We start from the raw sequence: 22,184 nt of genomic DNA on the forward strand, positions 1-22,184 counted from the left end.
AAGATGCTCATTGTTGCAAACCCATAAAAAGTATTTGCTTTTTAATATTTCAGTGTTGTTTCAAGAGAATGAAGTTGCTCTTGGACCTTGACACATAGAATGAATTAAATGACACGTGAATAAATATATATTAATTCTTTTTTATTAAAGTATCAAAACAAACTTGAGAATAGAAAACAAACTGCTTTTTAATGCATTTTAAGGGTTCTCCTGAATAAAGTATACTTTGAGAAAACTCATGCAACATACTGTGTGGCTGTTCAAACACTCTTTTCCTGGGCACAGTCAAGTGACCCTGAGTACCATCATTTCCAGAGCAGCGTGCAGGAGCACGCGCACACACACACACACACACACAGAAGGAATACAGAGCAGCTATGACTGCACATGTAAAGAAATAAAAATAGATTCTCTTCTGACAATAGTAGTGGTACCATATTAACATTTGGCATGCTGAGTAAATAAGAGCAAGCAACAAAAGCATGACGCCTGCATCACCGGTGATATGGTTAAAGCTACCATAAAAATTCCCTAAGGGAGACACATGAATTTTGTCATTACAGTCTCTGTGGTAACACTTTATAACCAATCATGAGACAAACAGCCCTGTCTGCAGGTATTTGAGAGGCAAAAAGCAAAGCCAAGGTGTACGATACCAGGGTGATGCCTTGGTTTTGTATTTCCCCATTACAGAAGTCAAATAATGAACATACTTTGACAAGTTTATTGTACACACACCATGTAGATCTGTTGTCTGGTAAACAGCTGGCCCAATTACATGTAGAACTCGCCCTTTAAACCAGAGAAGTTGCCAAAGAGGCTCCAAACTCTGCTCACAGGACATGAGAAAACTCTCACTGAAGTCAATAGAACCTCCTTCCAATATACAGAAAGATCATGGATTCTTAAGACAGAATTGGACCTAGAATGTCATCTTTGTAATACATTCACTGTTCAGATACATGAAGCACATACCCTTAACATGTGATACAGGACATTACAATATATCCAGATCTTAGGAAATGGTACTAAGTAGTTCTGTTGCAGAATATAACAATCATATGAGGACCAGGTACAACATGTGATGGACTCATGCGAGACTTGCAGGGTAAGAAGCTCATGGCTGAGGTATCTTCAAGTTTAGCCTTTAGAACAAACACACAATTTCAACACTGCAGAACTGGTGTAAAATATTATGCACTGTAAGCTCCACTTGTATTTTGCTTTGTTTAGATTGTGGCATTGAACAGTCAGACACCACTGATGGAGGTACAAAATGTTGGAAGGCACATTATCTGCACCCAATCATTCAGGACACTCAGTGCCTCATCTTCAAAAAAGATGAAGGATAAGTGTTTTTAATAGTGGTGTCTCAAGTACAACTGGTGAAGTTTAGGAATATATAATATTAAACACCAAGAGATAAAAGACAGCCCAACACTTGTGTTTTCAGTTTTATCTTGCTCGCAGTATTTATTAGCTCTACTCATTATGATATTAGTGATAAATAAGGATAATACTTTCTTTTACAAAAAAAAAAATGTAAGGGTATATTTTATAGAAATAAACAATCTGAGAATTTCATAGAAACATCAGAATTTCAACACTCATAGCTCCAACTGTTTTGTCCAGCAGCTCTTCTACCAGTTCAAAAACATCCAAGGTTAGTATTTAATAAAAAAATTAAACAATTATTAACTACATCAAAACTCTTGCCTCCTTTAGATTCTAAGTAACACTTTAGATTGACTGTAGTTGCCACTCAAATGTAAAACAAAAGTAGCTACAATCATAACTTTTCCCTCTGAGTCACCTGGCAAAAGGAAGTAACCCTGACCAGGATGGAAAAATCTTTGCCAAGCTCTTATGCCTGTAAGAGCTATCTGCATGAGCAGACCCACTGACATCCATGGAAGCTCTTCTGTGACTGAGGGGTAATAGCATGAATTAAGGCATGTAAGATTAGATCCTAGATGAATTTTAAAAAATATTTTTTTCCAAGGCTCAGGAGTCTGGGATTCCCTCCTGCAGTTCTTTACTTGAGCAAAACCTCTATCAATACCCCATGCACAGTTAGTTCCTTCTTTCCAATTCAGTGGGCTCAAGTCACCAAGTCAGTAAGTGACGGTACAAGCTGCTCTTCAGCAATTCAAGGAAAAACTGAATTGTCCCCAGGGGGTAGTATCTGGGGTGATAGCTCATAAAATACAAGCTAGGTTACCTAGATGCTCTGCAAGGAACTTTTCTTTGTCACACTTACTAGACCCTTCAAATTCAGTCACTGAGATGAGTCACAGAAAAACCCACATGAGCGTTGTGAAAAATATGAGAAAGCTTGGTTGGAACTACAGGGGGGGTTTTGTGTGTGTGTGTTTTAGGTTAGAATGCAACATTACACGTCAGTACATTCTGCCAGAAACCATCCTCCTGGAAATTCAAAAATACTCAGTCCTGTTTCCCTACCAGCAACAAGGAAGAGCAGTGTCCATCCAGCAGAGCTGTCTGTACCCCGTGCATGGCTGGAAGTCATAGTGTTCTAGCACAAACCTGTGAGTGCACATACTGCATGCTAGCAGAGCTAAAACTTCAGAAGCTGTTGTCTGTAGCTCCTAGGAACAGCAAGTATGACAGGTGCAAACCCTACATTGGAGGCAGAAGGCTCCTCAGTTTGATTGAGACCAGATCTTCCAAGGGCAAGGATCGCTGTCAAGCCAAAATGATTCTTTCCACTCATGAGAGCAATCTGCCCTTCCTAAAGGCTCTTGACTAATAGAATCCTACACTTTATGTCAGACTCCCCCACGGATTCTGGTAGCTGTTAAAAACATTTTAAATATCTCCACGCTTGCCATATCACTTAACCTTGCAATGTGCCTTCTTTGATCTGTTGAATAAAAAGATTTCTTTCATCCTCAGGTGTCCTCCCGTTCTGTGCACGGACTATGCAGGTGGGCCTGTGCAGGTTGAGCATGTATATCAAATGCTGCTTCTCGTTCTTCAGCTCCTCAATCTGGGCTTTCAGCTCCGCGTTGATCGTCTCCAGCTTCTCCGATTCCTAGCACAAAGCACACACACAATTTTACACTCAGAAGTTCAAACAGTAAGTCACTGGGTTTTTTTCTTACAGTTGTTGTGTTTAAGTGTGGGAAAGCGTATGGCTGGCAGAGAAAGGAATCACATGTATTTAGTGTGCTGAAACGATGAAACTGTACATTCCCCTGTCAGTAATGGCCTGAAAACCAGATTGAGAGTTACCTCATTTGGCCTCTAGAGAATGTAATGGAAGTTGAAAAGCAAAATTCAAACTTGTATTCACTTACAGTGACAGATACCCAAAGCATTATTGCTATCTTCTGCAAAATTATTCTGAGCTTTTTGGGTCAAAAATTGACCCAAAATTATTTACGCTGCTTCTTAACTCCCTGGAACATCAGCTCATCTACAAAGCCATTTTAAGCTAGCAAAGTGCAAACACAGCTTTTTCCCCCCAGCCCTAGATGTAGGAATATACAGGCCTGTATACCTAGATACACAGGCTTGGTGCTACTGAAATACAGTTTCATATCACAGCACAGGAGGTGAAGATGTGTCTGGGCTCCTAGGACAGAGAATTCAAGTTTCCACACCACTCTGTTCATAAAGAAGTCAGAAATTACTTGTAGGTGCTTGTGGGCTCTCCACAGTGAATATTTTATGAAACGTGATTTTACTTTTTTTTGTGTGCAGTGTACACATTCAAATTAACATTATTCCCATAGAAAGATTGGTCACTGAAACAGCAATCTCTTTTCACTCCTACCATGCTTTCACTTTATGCCAGTATCAACCAGGTTTGGATTTAATATTTGGCATGTTTATTTTTCATAACTAATGCTTTTAAGGGTTCACAAACTTTGGGGGATATCTTTCTGATTTCCTACCATGACAATACCCTATGCTATCTGTTTGGATCCTGGCAGGATGACAGATTTGGAACAATTCTATCCAGTCACTTACTTTTTGCAAACATTCTGTTTTTTCCTTCTTTTTGTTTCGGCACTTTGCTGCAGCAATTTTATTCCTTTCTCTTCTTCTCTTTTTTCTTTCATCCTCTTCAGGAGAAAACTGTCCCACAAAAACAGATACACACAATGCATAAGATGCTGTAAACAGGAGAAAACTGTATTTTGATAACTTCTGGATTTTTAAAACCGACATGGAAAGTGCTGTCAGTGCTCACATCATGAGTTACACAAAAATGTGATTCTGACCTTGTAGAAGGGCAGGAACTTCATTAGAATTGTCAATGAAAACCTTGACAATGGAGGGGGGTTGTATGTAATCTATATGATGGTTCATTAAAATCAGTGGTACTCAAAAAACTCACTGAATGTCTCCCCGGGCTCCCACACCTCTGTGTCTCCTCCATTTCCCAGGGAGGAAAAGGAGGAGGGGCACAGGGAGCACATGGAGGATGTGTCATGAGTGAGGCAGCCAGAAGTGAGTGAATTAAAGGCAGCACCAAAAAGGGCACACTGTCACACTTCCTTCTGTTTCCTGAGGAAGCTCAGACCAAGGTGTAACTCTTTCCTTGACCAAAGCTATTTCCCCACTTTCAAAGAGCAATGTTTTTCATGGATAGTGCCATCTTTAAGCAAAAATATAGTGTGGACATAGCAGGTCCATGCCTTAACCCCCACGAGTTCTGCTGGACTGTCCTCAGTCAAACAGAACTTCAGCAGTGACTTATTCCAAGTCCAGCCACCACTGGGCAGGGAAACCAGATTAGCACTTGCTCTAAGCACTGTAAACATTGTCTGTAGTCCATATTGAAAATCAAATATCCAACTATAAGAATTACCAGAGGGTTTGCCCAAAGCACTCAACAGAAAGCCAAGCAGCTGGCTTAAGAGGAAACAAGTATGGTACAGGGGGTTGTCTATAGTTAATACAGTTGGTGGTCTTGTGGCAAAATTTTATTAGAGAATTAATCATTCACACCAAAATTCTGTTTAAAGAGCCTTACCTCTGTTTTCAGCATTGATGTTTCAACTGGCCTTTCAGAAACAGTCACTGTGTCCAAAGTGGAAGACATCCTATGGAACTGACGCTTGTTCTGAATGGCAAACCTCAGTTCCTCCTTCACCAGAGGGGTTAAATTTGTGAAATCATCAAACCCCAGTGACCCTGCAGGGGACAAAGTGGGAACAATTGCGGAGGCGCTGACTTCTAATGCAGATACCTGGCCTGAGTGTTGGACCATCATTTTGCTGAAAGAGAAAAAGAGATAATATTGATAGTCTTTCAACAACTTTAGAAAGGCAAATAATATCTCTTAGAGATATATTTCATACTGTGAATAATACTGTAGTTACATTGCTTCAGTCCCCATTCCTAGCCTGTCCCAATCCCTCAAAAGAGACAAGCAGTTAAGAATTTGGAACTCAAAAACTTTCAACTTTATGTTAAGTCAAAGTTAGTATTTAAAAGTAAGAATAGTATCAGCACATGACACATTTTCTAGGTCTTTCTGAAACTTAATATTTAAAAAATTTTGTGCAAGTATGTGTACTGTTAAGTTTTAAACTGGTAGTGTGTGGCAAATGAGAATCGAGTCAATAGGAAGAGAAAGAAAACAAGAACAAAAATCAGACAGCAAATAAGTAGTACTATTATTTAAAGCATAGAAGGAGAGTAAGAGTATATTCATCTTCAGAGCTATATCACCACAAATTCCAGCTTCAAATGGACAGAGCAAACCTTATTCTCAGCTACACTTAGCTCAATGAGTTTTACTAGAAGCTGAAAATTGCTAACCACAACAGGATCTGTCACGAAGTTATCACACTCAGTTTTACACACAGTTGTACATTTGGCTATAAACCCCTGGAAAATAGTTAACAATAAGAGCTGAGACAAAGGCAAAAGTCTCTACATGGTCTGTGGCTCCACAGCACAGGCTGAGTTGGAGGGATTGACTCATGAAAAATGTGAAGCCGTTTCTTTCATTCCTTTGCTCTTGTAAAATTTGAAACTGTCCTTATGTGCCCTCTACGAGAGGCTTGAAATTCTTAAATATTTATGGCTGGATCTTCTGCTGACATAAAACAGTGTGATTGAAGAGTCTTTAGGGGAATTATGTAAATGTAAACCCATGGAGAAAGCTCATTTCTAGTGGATTTCTGAAGAAAACAAACCTATCCAACAGTGCTCTCTACTTTTCTCTTTTTAGTCATTCTTGTTAGTTATTTTTAGCCAGTTTTGAAGGGAGAGAGGCCCCATGTGCTCTGTGAAAACTGGTGTCCCCACTGAGGGAGGAAGAGGCAAAACGCAGCAGTCAGTCATCCAAACTCAGTGGGTTTACTGATGCACACATCCCTGCAAGCCACAGCCCATCTCTCACCCAGCAGAGGTGAGATAAAAGGTCTGGAAGAAGACTGAGCGCCTTTTGTGTATGGTCCAAGGGACAAAAGGTGCAAATCCACAGGAAAACAGATTGTAATACTTCCCTGGTTCACAAAGTGACTTGTGTTAAATTGGATTTTACTATGTTGTCTTTGGGGCAAAGATTTTTGGTTTTGTTGTTGTTGTTTTGGGGTTTTTTTTAAATAGTGGTATAGATAACTACAGTATGTAATTATCTACTCTGGATTAGAACCACAATAATTACAGGAAAGTCAATTGTAATTAACTTGGTGCAGGTAAGCAAACAGCTGCCTCAGGGTAGCGGTGTGGGTAAGCTAAATTTCCACATGGTCAATCCAGAACTGCACAGTTCCCTGTACGTTACTTCTGGAACCCAGCAAGAAATGTTTGGGGTCGTGCCTTGACAAGAAGATTGAATTTGCTCAGAGATATCTAAAAATACACTGTAAATCCACACTGGTGCAAATGAGAATAGAACCCGGTTCATGGCTGTGAGGCAAACACAAAAATCAGAGGAGTGTGAATTGCCTGTTGCTGGAAAATATCAGGTCCAACTGCAGTCTTCCTCACTTCTTCCTCTCTCAGTGACCACAGAAGAGCTGAACATTTCCCAGAGTCTCAGGGTGAAATCCTGACCCCATGGAAATCAAAAGGACTTTTTCTGTTGACCTCAATGGGGCCAGGATTTCACCCATAGTTATTCAAGATGGGGAAATTATTTGGAACAATTTGTTATTCAGAAAGACCTTGGGAAATTTATGTAATTCTCTTCAGAAAGCCCCTGCTCATGAGTCACATTTAAAGTACTGATACAGTTTAATCCTATAATCTCAGAAAGCTAGCAGTTACTCTTTTCCAGCAAGTCAGAAATGGCCCTATTAATTTCCAGCTGAAGTCCTCCCAGCATTATTTACCATTTACCAACATTCAACCATACAACTAATTTAAACAGGCTAATTCCAGATGACACTGAACCCCTCACTGCCAGCAGAAATTTCAGTTATTTTCACTGACTCAGTGTCCTTGAATGCTGATGATGGCTTCGTTCAACAAAGTTAATTCTGTATAATTCAATCCAACCAGGATTCTTAAAGTAGCAGTAAAACTGTTTTTCCAGCCTCCAAGATAATTAGTTGGGCAAGTAATTTTCAAGCTCTGCTGGTTTATTCAATTATTTTTCAGTTTAGGTGAACTTTTAATTAAGGTCAGCAGCAGCGCCAGAGGAAACCAAGAATGTGCCTGAGAAATTGTGTTAATTGTGGATTTCTAGTGGTTAGTGCTAAGTGCACCACAAACACCACCAAAACCCTCCTGCAATGGCTTCAGGTCCTCTCACCCACCTGTCACTAGTGTGTAACAGAGGAGTGGTCAGGTGCCCAGAGCAGGAGAAAGCGTCCTTGACCGTAGGAGCTGGCTGCTCTCCTGCCCAGACAGCTCACTGCCCTCCCAACCATCCTGAAATGCAACTCTAATTGCTCCAACAAGCTAGATGTTGGGCAGCTTCTGAGGAACAAATCTGCTTTCAGAATTGTTTTACAAATAGGAAAATTAGATTTTACTATTAAAAAAAAAAAAAAAAGAAAGAAATGTAACAAGTTGCCCTTCCTTGTCCCAATTTTTGTACAATGTCCCTCTGTCCCAAAGCCATGCAGAACACTATCTCGTTTCCTCTGGGTTTAGGAAGGCTGGGGAAGCAGTAGGAATAAGAGTATCAAGCCTTAGAGTGTGATTCCATGGTGGCCTCTCTGCTACAATCTCTGTTTACTGTGTCAGACCACGCACATGTCCTGCAGTTGCTGCCACTGGAGGTGCTGGACACTTCTGAGCCCTGCCCTGCTCCCGGCACAGCCTGTTCCCGGGCTCGGTTAATGCTTCACTGCTTTAGCCTCACTTCTGGAATTCTCAACAGTTTTACTCTCCCTATTCAGGTAGGTTCAAACAACTCCATTCATTCGTTCTCCCCCTGCTTTTTGTTTGTTGTTTTGAAGATGATTCTTTTCATCTACAATGAGCTTTTACATCTCCTCTGCCAAGATTTTAAAATCTTAAAATCTTAGCTGTGCTCTTCCATTATTTAAGGATATGCTTGTTTAATTTCAATATTGAAAGTGACTACTTTCAGTTTTTTTCTTGCTTAACAGCAGATGGCTGACTGTGCTTCTTGGTTTTATTTCTTCATACGAATTCCTTTTCCTCTGGTGCTGATGCAATAAACCTTGATAACCACTGAGGTTAATCTTAAACAGCATTAAGAGCAATTACAGTTCACAACCTCTGTGCACGCTAGTTGACCTTAAGCTTTCTGACATCCCACATCGCTCCCGAGGCATTTTCTCTGCTACCTTTCAGTTTCTCAAACGCTGTTACTAGGAGGAAAATCGATTTCCAACAGGAAACCCGTTTTCCGAAAGAAGTTGTCCGTTGTGTCACGCCTGATTTGCTTAGGCAACAGTTCAGCAACTGATCTACCCCACGCCAAGACACAGGGACCGAAAGGAGAGCGGATATCCCCGGCTGTCACGAGAAGTTCCCGCTCGGTTTAGGGGAATATCAGCGATAACTCTGCCCGCGGCAGCGCGGGTTTGTCACGGCCCGGGCTGTCCCGCCGCGGCTCCCCCGTGCCTGTCCCGGCGGTGCCGCCGCCGCCTGCCCCCAGCACGGGCACCGCGCTCGGCTCGGGCGTCCCGGGGCTGCCGTGTCCCCGCTCCGCTCGGGCATCCCGGGGCTGCCGTGTCCCCGCTCCGCTCGGGCATCCCGGCGCTCCGGGGCTGCCGTGCTCCCGCCGCGGCCGCCACCGCGCGGTGCCGAGCGGCGCTGCCGGCCGGGGACAGCGGGGCCGGGCGGGCTGTCCCGGCGCTCACATCTGGCGGCAGTCCGGGCAGGGGCTTCCCCCAGATGTGAGGGCCGGCACGGGGCCGGGCGGCCGGGGGGCTCCGGCGGAGCTCGGCGGGGCCGGGGCTCTCCCGGAGCTCACGGCAGGCGGCGGCACCGCCGCGCCAGACTTCGCCCGCGGCGGAGAAACTTTTGCCGGCGGCGCGGCGCGGGTCCCCCGGCGGGCATCCCTCCCTCCATCCATCCCTCCATCCCTCCCTCGGCGGCGGGACAGCCTCCCGGAGCTCAGCCCCCAGTCCCGGCCGCCCCTGTCCCGCTCGCACCTACCTTGGTGCCGCCGCTGTCCCGGCAGGAGGGAAGGGGCTCGGCAGCCCCGGCGCGCTGCGCTCCGCGCTGCTCCGCCGCCTCCCGCGGGAGAGCGGCTCCCTCGGCTCCCCGCGCCTCTGCCGCTCGCCCGGGTTGCATCACCCCCCTTTTATAGCCGAGCGGGCAGCGCTGGTATTTACTCTGGCGGCGAGTCCCTGGCTGATGTCATGCTATTAATAGCCTCTCCGAAAGAGAGGGAGGAGGGAAGCGGGCCGGGGCGGTGATGCAAGGCTTCCCCGCCGGCACGGCTCGGCACGGCACGGCACGGCACCGCACGGAACCGCACGGAACGGCAGCACCGCGCCGAGCCGGGCCGAGCAGCAGCATCCCTCAGCACCCCGACTGACCCCTTCGCCTTCCCTCTTCACCACTCTCCCCTCTATTTATTTATTTATTTATTTTTGTTAAGACTCCGGGAGTTTCTTTCTCCGGGCCATTTTGCTTCTGACAATAAATCAAAGTCCCTCTAGCGACAAAAAAACAAAAACCAAAACATAAAAAAAAAAAAAAACAAACAAAAAAAAAAACCAAAAAAAAAAACAGGGCCAAAAAAAGTGGCAATTGTGTCTTTTTCGAAAGGTCTGAAAAGTGCGATCTTTCTCTAGAGGAAAAAAAATGTTCATGCCCCCCCTGCCTCCCCCGTTTCCACCATTCTCCCTCCTCCTCCCCCCGCCACTTTAGATGACAGCAAAAAGTTTATTTCACATAAAGGAGAAAGCTTCGGGTTTTTACTCTGAGGAGGAAAGACCCGTTTAATTAAATTATAGAAAGCTTAAAATAGCACTCTTTGGGGTTTTTGTTTGTTTTGTTAGGGTATTTTTAAAAACTTTTGTTAAAACACAGCAGCATGCGATTTCCTTATGATCTTATGAAAAAAACAGGGGATTCCTACAGCAGAGAGGGAAATATAGTTGTGGCTGTGGTAAAGGGGTTTTTGTTTAGTTCTTTTTTTCCCCTCTGGTTTGTTAACAGATAGAAATTACCCTCTAACAGCCTTCAAAGTGCTAGAAAATAAGATGTTAAAAAACCCCAAAAAACAAAAAACAGAACACCAAAAAAACCTTTAGCTGGGGGAGGCACAGAAAGCTTACAAAGACAGATGCATGGGATTATCCAGTGCAATAATAATTCATATACAACACATGCAAACTTGTTATCAAGCCAGTCTTCAAGTGTCTGTACTTGACTTGGAAAGACCAGGACATTTCATGCTTTAGTATATTGTAACTAAACAAACATAAAATGTATACCTTCATGTATAAAATGTATATTCCAATCAAGTGCTCCAAATGGTTGAAGAATTTTATAATGTTCAATATGCCAGTTTTGATAATAGGCAATAAGTCTGGAGTGGTTGGGATATGTTAATTACTTGGAGTGTTTTGTCAAAAATACAGATTAGTAGTAGAATAGTAGTTTACAGAATTAGTATAATTGAGAATAGTAATTTGAAAGTCCCTCTGTACCTCCCTTCTGTGTCAATGTGGTTGTCTGGATGTATATATGGGTGTACATATATATAGATAGATAGATATAGGTATAGATATAGATATAGATATAATATTGGTCACACAGTCTGGAGTAGTAAACTTAATTTTTTTCTAATGTCCAAGTGCCAGTTACTTTGCAAAATTTCACATTTAGGTACCTGCTCTGGAAAGAAAAGTACAGATGTGGTGGGAAAGGAGGGAGCCTGGAGCAGTGACATGGGTTTCCCTCCCGTGGAAGGTGCAGTCGCACCCAGTTCTCTGCAAACAAAGAAATGCATTTTGTGAGGGCAGCAGAGAACTCCTCTGACCTACCTGGCAGCTCTCCACCTACAGCTCCTGTGAGCTGCGAGCTTTTTTCTTTTTCACTCACCTATAGATAAATCATTCTTAGCTCTATCAAAACATAGTTATTGCTGCATTTTTATTAATCTAGATAAATCAATGTCAAGTGTAATGCCAGGCAAAAACTTTGCTCTTGAAGGGTCTAGAGCAACCTTTTTATTTCACCTTGGTACACCCTAATAAGTCTTTTTTACTTCAGAGGCACAGTTTTATAATTCATGCTGTGCTCAAGGACAGCTGGCACCGTTTTTCTCAAGCCTAGAAGAAAAAAAAAAATAAAAATCCTCTCAAGCAGAAGCCAAATGTGGAAAATTTCTTCCCAAAAGATAGTTGGTTGGAAAATTTTAAGCACTGTGGAAATGTGTTAGCAACCTCGGTTTTAGTGGCCAAGAACAGGTGCCTGCTGCAATTATGACAGAAATTTAGCAAATGTCTGTCCTTATTTATTTAGGTAGCTGTATCAGAAGTGGGAATGTATTTAGAGTGTTTTCAGCTAAACAGAGCAGTGTTGCAGAATAATGGGAAAAAAAGCAGCTCTCTCCTTCCATGTGGATAGAAGTACCTTGGAAATCCAAGTGTTGTTATCCAGTTGTGGATGGTCACTGACACCTGCTTGTTTGCTACACAGTGCTGGTCTCATTACTGCCCATGAGCTGCAGCCAGCACTAAAACCTGACAGCAAAGCAGTTGTGTTCATTCTTGAACCTCTCCTGAAGTGAGGCAGCTCCTCCCTTCAAAGCAAACAGAGAAACTGTTCCTGTGCGCATTTGAGATTAGGCCACTGAAACATGTCCTGGCTTGAAACTCTTCAGTGAAAAAAGAAAATGAAACCATAGTGAAAAATAAACCCAGCTCCATTGTGTCATATAGGTTTTATCCAGATCCCTTTTGAAACCAAAGTTTAGTTAATCTCAGTTGGATCACATCCCAGTTAAAAAAAATAAATTAAAAATTAAGAATATCAGGAAGTTAAAGTAGCACCCAGTACAGCCACCAGATGCTCTGATGTTCTTGCCAGTTTAATTTTCTATCTCAGAAAATATCTTTCATTTGCCCCCCCCCGAACATTTACCAGTCCTTTTCCAATCCATGTCTCTCTTTCCTCACAAACTGCAGGGGACAGATGCCCTGCAACAGCATTTTTTTGACAGAGGTAACATCCACGTTCTTAACTTCTGTTTCCCTTAAGCCAGGTACACAGCCCATCACTCAGACTGATGGGCACAGGGCTCTCTTCCCTCTGCAGAGAAATCAGGCTGAATATCACCCCATGGTGTGGTCCTTGCAGCCCTCCTGCAGTCTCCAGTGTGGAGAAAATAACTTTTTCTTTCACCTCTTTCTGACCAAGTCGTGCCTCCACATCCCCTGACACTACTTCACACACTGTGGATATTTGATTAATATGAAAATATGGCTGTCTCATTATTAAAAAGAGCTACAGACACCATCAGACAGAGGGAACAGACCCCCAGTCTCACAGCAGAAACTTTCTCCTGTCCTAACATTTATGCTACTGCAGGACATCAGTCAGAGCAACACAAATAAAATCTCCATGTCCCATCCAGATCCTGGGTTGGTTTCTGGTCACACAGTTCCATTAAACCTATTTAGTCTGATAAAAATATTATGAGATGTAAATAAATCAAATGTGTAGTGATAACATGAGTAAAACCTGCCTCTCTGTGTGTTTTGTGGTTTGAATTGTTTAAAGTTTTGAAATTACTGTAACTCTGACAAGACAAATCTTTCCCTGCACAGCACATATAAGAGAAATAGGTTTCCATAATTCAGAGTTATCACATGGTAAAATCTGGACAAATCTGGACAGAATCAGGTTTTCTGACTCTGCCTGAAATATTCCTTTCTACTTCTGTGATGGGAACTAACCTCCATCATAATTTTTGCTATGTGGTACATTCAGGTCTGAATCTATGTGGCAGGACTCCCCTGTTCACCAAAGCATGCACTAATTTTGAGATGATTTTCCCATCTGACTGGACTAACACCAGGGGTGAAACCTGGGACTAGTTTTTCCATGTGGGTTGGTACTGCTGGAACCATGGGAGCAGCCAGCAGCAGAAGGAGCAGCAGCACCTCCACCCAGCCCAGAGTTTTTCAGCAGCTGTCTGGGGACTCTCTGAGCATCTGTGGGCTACTTCCAAGGTTTTCTCCAAAAACTGAACGAAAAACCTCCAAGCCTTCAGGAGCAAGGACAAAATTTGGTCTGGAAGGGTTGGATCTCTACAGACCTAAAAGGTCCAAAAATGGGAGTTAAAAACCGCAGGGTTAGAGAATTGACTCTCACTGAGACTGTGTGGCAAACCCTGCCACTCTCTTACTTTTAATACCTCTCAAGCAGATGAGAAGATGAGTATATGTTTTGTGGAGGGAAATAGGTGCTCTGTTTTAACAGCTTTTATTCTTTAACACTGAAGATAGAATTATTTTGCTCTTTGTTTTTCTCCCCACAGCTTACCTTTCTTTCCTTACTGCCTTCTCCATTACAATCCCTCTAATTCCATTTACTCTTCATTTATTCTGTCCTTTTAAAATCCCATTCCCTGGTCTCTTTTGCTTTGATTCCGTAAGTTACATTTCCCATTTCTTTAAAACAGCAGCTTTTCCTTTTATTTTGCTACTTCCTTGTTTCCACTCTTCTCACTTCTCTCTTTTCCCTCCCTGTATCCCTGGAATTCATCAGTCCCCTTTTTTCTGTTCCTTTTTTCCTTGAAATTTTTTTTTCCCCATTGATCCTTCTGGTTCTGCCTGGAAGCTTCCTCAATTTAAATGAGTAATTTTTAATTTCTCTTTTGCTTTCTGTCATTTTCATTTTTGCTTCTCCCTTAATGAAGGGAGATGAAGGCACTGATAACAACAAAATTACCACTGGGTACAACATGTACACTTCAGGATCAGATTCTGGGGCATAACATTATCACAAATTTTAGTGCAACTTTACTAAATTACAGTTCCAGAAGGTTGTCAGTCATTGTTATAGGCAAAGTTTCAGAAGTGTGGGGTGGAGGTGCAAGTTCTACAAGCATCCATCCTCTCTAAGTGAGAGACAGCCCTGACACTGGCCCAGACGAGTATGTCTTTAGTTCCCTTTTCCTGAAAGTTTTCAAGGCTTTTTTTTTTTTTTAATTACATGGACTTTGTGCACCAGCTGACAAGCTGGCAAAGCACAATAACCTGCAATTAAAATTTGTTCTCTTTGGATACATCCAGGCAATAAACAACAACAACAAAGAAAAGTCCCACGTATGGAAGAATCACATCTTAAACCAGACTGAACACAGCAAACTCCCTGGCTTCACTGAACAAGCAAAAGGACAGGTCAGGTATATTAACTGCCCTCAGGCAGGTGCAAATTGTGTCTCCTACAGTGCCTTTATAGTCCCTTCCATTCCATGGCAAGAAAACTGCTTGTTCACAGATCCTGCCCTTCCTCTCCCTCTCCCCATCCTTTCCACCTTGACAAAGCATCCCAGATTTTGTTTGAGATCAGTCACAGGCTCATTCTGAACTTCATCAATGTCTTCACATGTAAAGAAATGATCACTAATGAAAGTATTAAGACCTGATCCAAGAAAGATTCCCATTGACTTCAGTGAGAGATAAATTTAGCCCCCAGAGACTATGAAAAATCAGCATTTAGTCACACTGGCTCTCAGCATACAAAACTCTCCTCCTGAAGTAACCTGGAAGAAAGTGTAGGAATTATTTCCTGAAGGTGTATGCTTCCCTCGGGTGGACTAATGTAATTATGGTTTGTGTCCTTGTTGTCTTCCAGGTGAACACCAAGGATGAGAGGAAGTAAGAGAGAGAATATATCTATTTTTACTGTGCTAAGTTACAAGCATTTTTGACACATTATTGAATTAATCATGCTGATGCACACAAATACAAACACACACACACACACACACACACACACACACACACACACACCCTATAAAATCCAGCTCTTCCTATTGATTGTCCTTGAAACTGTGTACACATATAAAGAATACTCTGGAATTTAATATCATTTATGACACTTTAAACAGCTCTTCTCATCTGTCTGGCAAATATGTAAATTACAATTTGTCATAATAATTACAAATGAACATTTTTAATTATTAAACATTGATTCCTACATAAACACCATTTCAAATAAAAACACTGTATGGCACTACAGAAGACAGACAAGGCTGCCACTGCAGCTTTCACTGCGTTTATCATTTGTCCTCTCACCTACTTCACATGTGCCTTGCCATGAAAGGAGCACATGAATGATCATAACGTCCATTCAGCCTCTTATCTTCCTGGGTTTGCTTTTTTGGCTTTGACTGTACAGTAACTTGCCCAGATAATGAGAACAAAGTGTAAATAAAATTAAACCAATAGAGCTGCACACAGCTTTAAAAAGAGACTGCCCTGATTGCAGCCACAAAAGCACCCCCTGAACCCAGACCCTGATTGCTCTGTGAGGCTGCGGCTGAGGCAGCCCCAGCAACAGGGGAAGATGTGGGGTGCCCCTACACCCTACACCCACCTGGGCTTCCCAGGTGATGCCAGTCCAGTGGGGAACACTACCCATGGTGGGGTAGGGTCCACCTTCTCTGCAGTGACTCTCAGAAGCAGAATGGTCACAGAGAGAGAAAAGCAGACTGCAGGATGCCCCATGTCCAGGTTGGAAGCAGAATGGTCACAGAGAGAGAAAAGCAGACTGCAGGATGCCCCTGGCCCAGGGCATGTCCTCAGCACAGGGCTGAAAAGTCAGGCACCATCTGGTTTCCTGCCTAATCGGCTCGAAACTGCAGGACAGGAGAGCCTGAGTGGGAGACATGCAGAGTGAGAGTCCCCAGGCAGCACAGATGATCAGAGTGTGCTGAGATCATTTCTCCTCAGAAAGAGGAGGCACAAGTTTCACCCCACACAGCCAGATGTAAGAACCTAACTCAGGTCTGTCTCTCCAGACTCACTGTTCTTGCTGATGGGTTTTTTTACTTTTTTAAAAACTAAGCCCAAGCCTGGTTAGATGACTCCGCATTGCAGGTTAGATGGCTGAGTGGGGAAGAAATGGGAATTTATTTTCACCATGCACACCCTCCTTCTGTGGAGCTGGGCTTTAGTCCTACACTGGAAATAACATCAGGAGAGCTGGGAAATGAGAGGGCTCCTTATTCACCATCTTTGTGAAATAACCTGATGATCTTCCTTTTGTTCTGTTTCCCAGTCTGCCAAACTGGATAATATTTTATTCTTTAGGGTAAAGTAGCTGAGATTCCCAAATGAATATAATGGATAAGGCTGCTGTATTTTATTTTCATTTCTAATTTTAATTAGCACTCTTATAGGCCCTATTTTTTTGCTTTCTTGAGGCATTATTATGTATTCTTACTACTGAATGTGTGCATGGCAGTAGCATTTAGCAGCCACAGTAAAGATTCTTGGTGTGTTTTTATTATATATACAAGAGTTTTATTATATATACAAGAGTTTTATATTGAGCTCTAAAAATGATGACAATATTTCAACTGCCAAACAGAAGCCCAGATTCAGCACAGCAATTAAATACATTAAATAAATATTCTCTGTCCAAAAGCCTTGCCTAAGTTGCTATTAACAAAAAATATCATATAAATAGCCTTTATAAATATTATTTCTTATTTCTGTGGAATTATATTTATTCTAACACATTTGGGATGAGATCACCTGGCAAGGTCTAATATTATGGTCTCTTGTTAGAAGAACATTTTCTTAAATGTATGGGCTGATTAATTAATTAATTGCAGATCTTTGAAGAAGAATAATTACTATTATTTTTTTTAAAACCTAAATGTTTAGAATTTTGGTAGATCCTGATTTTTTTTCCCACAAAGGGAAAGTGTAATTCAATGCTATTTAAATTTATTGGGGTTTTTTTCCCTGATAAATTCAAAGCTGATCAAAGGAAAACATGCTCTACCATCCCATTTTGAAGAGATGTTCTGAAGGGAAAGGTGGTTTCCTTGTAAGTGAAGAAATATTTCTTGCCCTTGCATAAGCCAAGATGCTCTACATTGTATCAGAAAAAAATGTCAGATAAATCATCAGCACCGTGGCTGGAACAGAAAGTACACATATGACAGAGTACCCAAAACAAGCCACAGATCCCCTGCAGATATAAAGTGGTATAACTAATTTAATTTCATCACCCAAGGATTTGACTTGGGATGGCCTAGCTTGATATTTTTTGTTGATGATTTGTTTTGTGATTAAAGAATCTGCATGACGTGGAGAGAATGTGTAATCTAGCAGGCAACACTTCAGTTCACCAGGTCTTTTTTTACAGGTGACTTGTGCTTTGTGCTAAAGGGGATGTTTAGGCTCCAAAATCTTCTCCAAATTTTCCTTAGTGGTCTGTGCAATCTCTTGAACTCAGGCTGTAAATCAGCCACATTATGCAGTGAGTGCTTGCAGGAAAAAAGGGCTCTCACTGCAAGTGTGAGGTGCACACTGCTTTCTTTGCAGAGCAGGGGCATTGAACTTGGTCTCAAGTTGCTGGGGGTTGGTTTACAATTATTAAAGGTCACTATAATTAATATAATAAAACTAATATATAATATAATTATAAACTAATATATAATATATAGAATAGAATAGAATAGAATAGAATAGAATAGAATAGAATAGAATAGAATAGAATAGAATAGAATAGAATATGTTTTATTGTTATAAATAAATAATGTATTATAGAAATACATTTTTTCCATAAATGTTCCATATACTTAAAATATTCACGCAGGTGCCTAAGCATTTGTAGGTTTTGTTGATTTCATCACTAACTTGAATATATGTTCAAAGATATAGTGAACATATATTCAATATATCTTTGTTGAACATATACTCAATATATCATATGTTCAATATATGTTTAAAGATATATTGAACATATATTCGATATATCTTTCTTGTTCTAAAATGCCTGTTGAGGATATTTTTACAAATAAATCAGGTGCTGTAAGAGCATCATTCCTGGCCACAGCCCTGTCCCAGAACACAGATGCAGCTTCTCTCCCTTCATGGGTGTTCCTTCCCAGGGTATTGGTAGGACAGAGCTCTAATGGATCTTCCCTCTAAACTCATTCCTGTGTGACAGAGGGACTTCAGCATCCTTTGCTTTCCTGACAAAATTCATTCCTTGAGTCTTAGCTGTGTATGTGCCTGCCCTAGAAGGTCTCTTAGCAAACCCAGGGGGTTGTGATCACCCTTCTCCTATGGTCTACCCCAGCCAAGAGCCCTCTGTGCCTCTCCCAGTGTCTGCTGCGCACCTCCCAGAGCTCCACCGGGGCTTGGTGGGTGAAATTCAGCAGGCACAGAGATAATCGTCACCAACTTTTATCATCATGGTGGCTGTTAGCACATGATTGCCTATCAACAGAGTCATCACCTATTTTTCAAATCCTCTCTTTGGTCAGTATTAGAGTCTTTGCCCTCAACTCCCAATTCCAATTCCTTTTGTCCCCAGTTCCCTTTTCACTTCCTTATGTGAATTCCTGGACTCAGCTCAGCTGCAGTTCACCTGCAGCCATGAAGAGCTGAGCTTTGAGTCCAACTTCTCAAAGACCTTTGGCCTAACATCCATATACATTATGTGATAAGACATCTAAATGTCCTGCAAGGCAGGAGAGATAAGCATTTTCTGGAGGCTATCCTTCCTTCTACCAGGGCCTGGATTATTTTAGATTTTACATGTGTAGCTCATTCTCTCTATGATCTGTGAGGCCACATTTCCATCGATGTAAGCATGAAATCAGTGGCAGGCTTAGAGCAAGCCCTAATTATATTACAGTTTAATAGGGAAACAGATCATGTCAAGTGGGAGGTCAGCAGCATATTTTTGGAGCACATCTCAAAGTTCACCCAGTACACATCCTTTCCTTATACTGGAATATTTATAGTTTGTTTGTTTTACACTGGAAATATTCCTTCTGTGAGCTCTTCCAAAGAGACTCCTCCTCCTCCTCCTTTTCAAACTCTCCTGTGATGGACCAGAATGGCAGCTTTAGAATGGACTAGCTGTAGTAACCCAAGGTCCCAAGCAAATCCAAGGTCCATTACACAAAGCCCTTTCCCAGAGCTATTAAACATCCTGGTGTCCAGACCCCAAATGTGCTGCAATAAGCAGCCTTTATGTTCCTGCACACTTAAAAGTTCCATTTTGTCACCATGATATTTTCTAAAAAATCTCTTTGCCATGATTTTTCTCCTGAGAAGCTGAGAAGCCTCAGAGGAAAAGAAAAGCAATGATTATCTGCTGCTGTGGAATGCAACAGGTTCATCTTTGATTGGTCTCATGTGGTTGTTTTTAATTAATGGCCAATCCCAGTCCAGCTGTCTCAGACTCTCTGGTCTGTCACAAGATTTTATTATTCATTCCTTTCTATTCCTTTCAAGCCTTCTGATGAAATCCTTTCTTCTATTCTTTTCGTAAGTTTTAATATATCATTTTCTTTTAATATGATACATATAATAAAATAATAAATCAGCCTTCTGAAACATGGAGTCAAGATTCTCATCTCTTCCCTTGTCCTGAGACCCCTGCAAACACCACATTTAGTGAACCCCGAGTGAAGAACATAGCCACACCATTTCTGTATGGGTGCTCAAATACATCTGCTACCCAGTTAGAAGTCTTCCTCAGGACCGTGTCCAGTGGGTTCCTGATATTAAATCTTCCCCTAGGTCCCCCAAAGTATGTGTTTCCTGGTGGTGCCTATCCTATGCAGGGGGAGTGAGCAAGTGCATGGTGTAATCATGCCTTTCAAAGACCAGGTGCTTTTTCAGGCACTTGCATGAAAGGATTGAGAACAGGGCTATGTTTCTGCTCCTAAAAAACACTTGTGTAAAATCTTGGAGCAGCCCTGGGAGTGAGAAGAGTCTCCTCCTCCTGAACCAACAGCCCCCTCTCCATTTTCTGTATGGCCTCAGCAAGGAACATGGAGGGTGTTCCTGTCCCCATTTTGAGCCTGATAGCTCAGGTAACCTCCCAGATCAACGGGAGTAAGAGATTAAACCTTGTCAGGCATCCACTGGAATTGTACCTTGCTTTTACATATCCCTGCTGGATGCTTCAAGGAAGCAGCACCACCTCAATCCTTCCTTCTTGCAAGCACTGACAAGAGAGGAGTGATGCCTTGCTAAACTGAAAAGAAGTGGCCAAGGCACAGGCAGGGATCTCAGGTTTGTGTCTCTCAAGAGGACAGAGATGCCCCCTACAACAGGAGAGAAAAGTGGTTCCCCACCTCTTGCTGGGGAGGCTAAGCTGCTCCCTGCACACCTTGCTGGCTGATTTGGGAGCCACTTCCCAAATCCGGGGCTGAAGTCTTCCAGCAAGGAACAAGAATCAAGTCACGTAAGACAGGGGACACAGAGTCAGGCATTGCTGTGACTGGATTTTGGGTGGCTGAGGTTTTACAGGAACTCTATCGGCCCTGAGCCTCTCCAGTTAGTTTGTACTATACAATTAAGAACAGCAATTATTAACAAGGTGTGAGAAACCAATTTGTCTTCTGCTGTGATGATCAGAGTGCACCATGACCAGGGACAATTCTCTTTTATAAAGAGGTGGGGAAATGTTCAGAGAGCAGAAAGTCTCAATACTTTCACAACCATCTATTTTGAACTTGTAATGTGACAGAGCTATCATGTGAACACTTTAATGAGTGATTTAGCAAAGCTCAGTACCACTTGTAAACAAAATGCATATTTCCATATCAAAATAAAATGCTGTTCAGAGTTTTTCTGAAAACATTCAACTCATGTTGACAGAAGAATGAAATGTACACATTAAAAAAAAATAATCTCTTCTTAGAAACATGCCACCTTATTCTAAAATAATAATATTCATCTCAGCTGACACTCAAAGTGTTAAATAATCAATTTCTCTTTCCCACTAGAAAAGACAGCCACTCAGGCAGGTAATCACAGTGTTGGAGAGTTTAATTTTGTTGAGTAAAAATTTGTTTTATAAGCTACTTTTCCTATCAAATGACAGTAAGTCCCTTGACATAAATATCACTGCAATTTTATTACATGAATGAGTGGTTACTGGTTCGTGTTTTTTCTTTACTCTAAACAAGTGAAAGAATTTGGAAATCCTGACCTCAAAGAGTTTCACACATGTTTAATTTTAATTGTGCATGTAATCACAGTGAGTTTGGTACCACTCATATGCTTAAATTTAAGCGTGTGCATAGGTATCAGCAGGATGGGGCTTTAATATAGCACAAAATCTAAGGTCTGCTTTTTCAGTGTTAGAATTTATGCCTCAATAAATTCATTTTTCCAAGAGAAATTGTTCTGTGAAACAAACTATAAAAATAAATCTGTATATATCATCAATTTTAACAGAGGCATATATTAATATATTTAATATTTCTAAGTATAACTATTACAATATATAATGTTTCTGAAAAGTACTGAGTCACACAAGGGACCTGACACATGACATCATAGAATAAACCCTTGGGGAGAGGGTTACTGAGAGTCAGGTAAGAATGGGATGAAATTATTTTCATTGCTGTTGGCATGGGTACGTACTTCCAACTGTTTTCTGCTGCTGCTTCGGAGTAACATATTACCAGTTATCACCAAAATAGTTATTCTCATTACAGAAACATTAGGCCTTGTTACAACATATATATATACCCTGAAAACTCACAAAAAATTACTATCGGCTAATTTTCCTATATTTTAGAAAATAAGCCAGGTCTTGATAGA

General features: G+C 41.6%; 1 protein-coding gene across 1 annotated transcript; it reads right to left on the minus strand.

The window, feature by feature from the left end:
• Nucleotides 1-1,446: 1,446 nt before the first annotated feature.
• On the minus strand, nt 1,447-9,654 carry ATF3 (activating transcription factor 3). The gene is made up of 4 exons (XM_058020725.1): nt 9,565-9,654; nt 5,006-5,249; nt 3,997-4,104; nt 1,447-3,055 (listed from the first exon to the last, which is right to left on the minus strand). Exons 2-4 carry the CDS (start codon nt 5,243-5,245, stop codon nt 2,858-2,860), a joined length of 546 nt encoding a protein of 181 aa, XP_057876708.1. The 5' UTR covers nt 5,246-5,249; nt 9,565-9,654; the 3' UTR covers nt 1,447-2,857.
• Nucleotides 9,655-22,184: the final 12,530 nt, after the last annotated feature.

This window comes from Melospiza georgiana, chromosome 3 (assembly GCF_028018845.1).
Source record: "Melospiza georgiana isolate bMelGeo1 chromosome 3, bMelGeo1.pri, whole genome shotgun sequence".
NCBI lineage: Eukaryota > Metazoa > Chordata > Aves > Passeriformes > Passerellidae > Melospiza > Melospiza georgiana.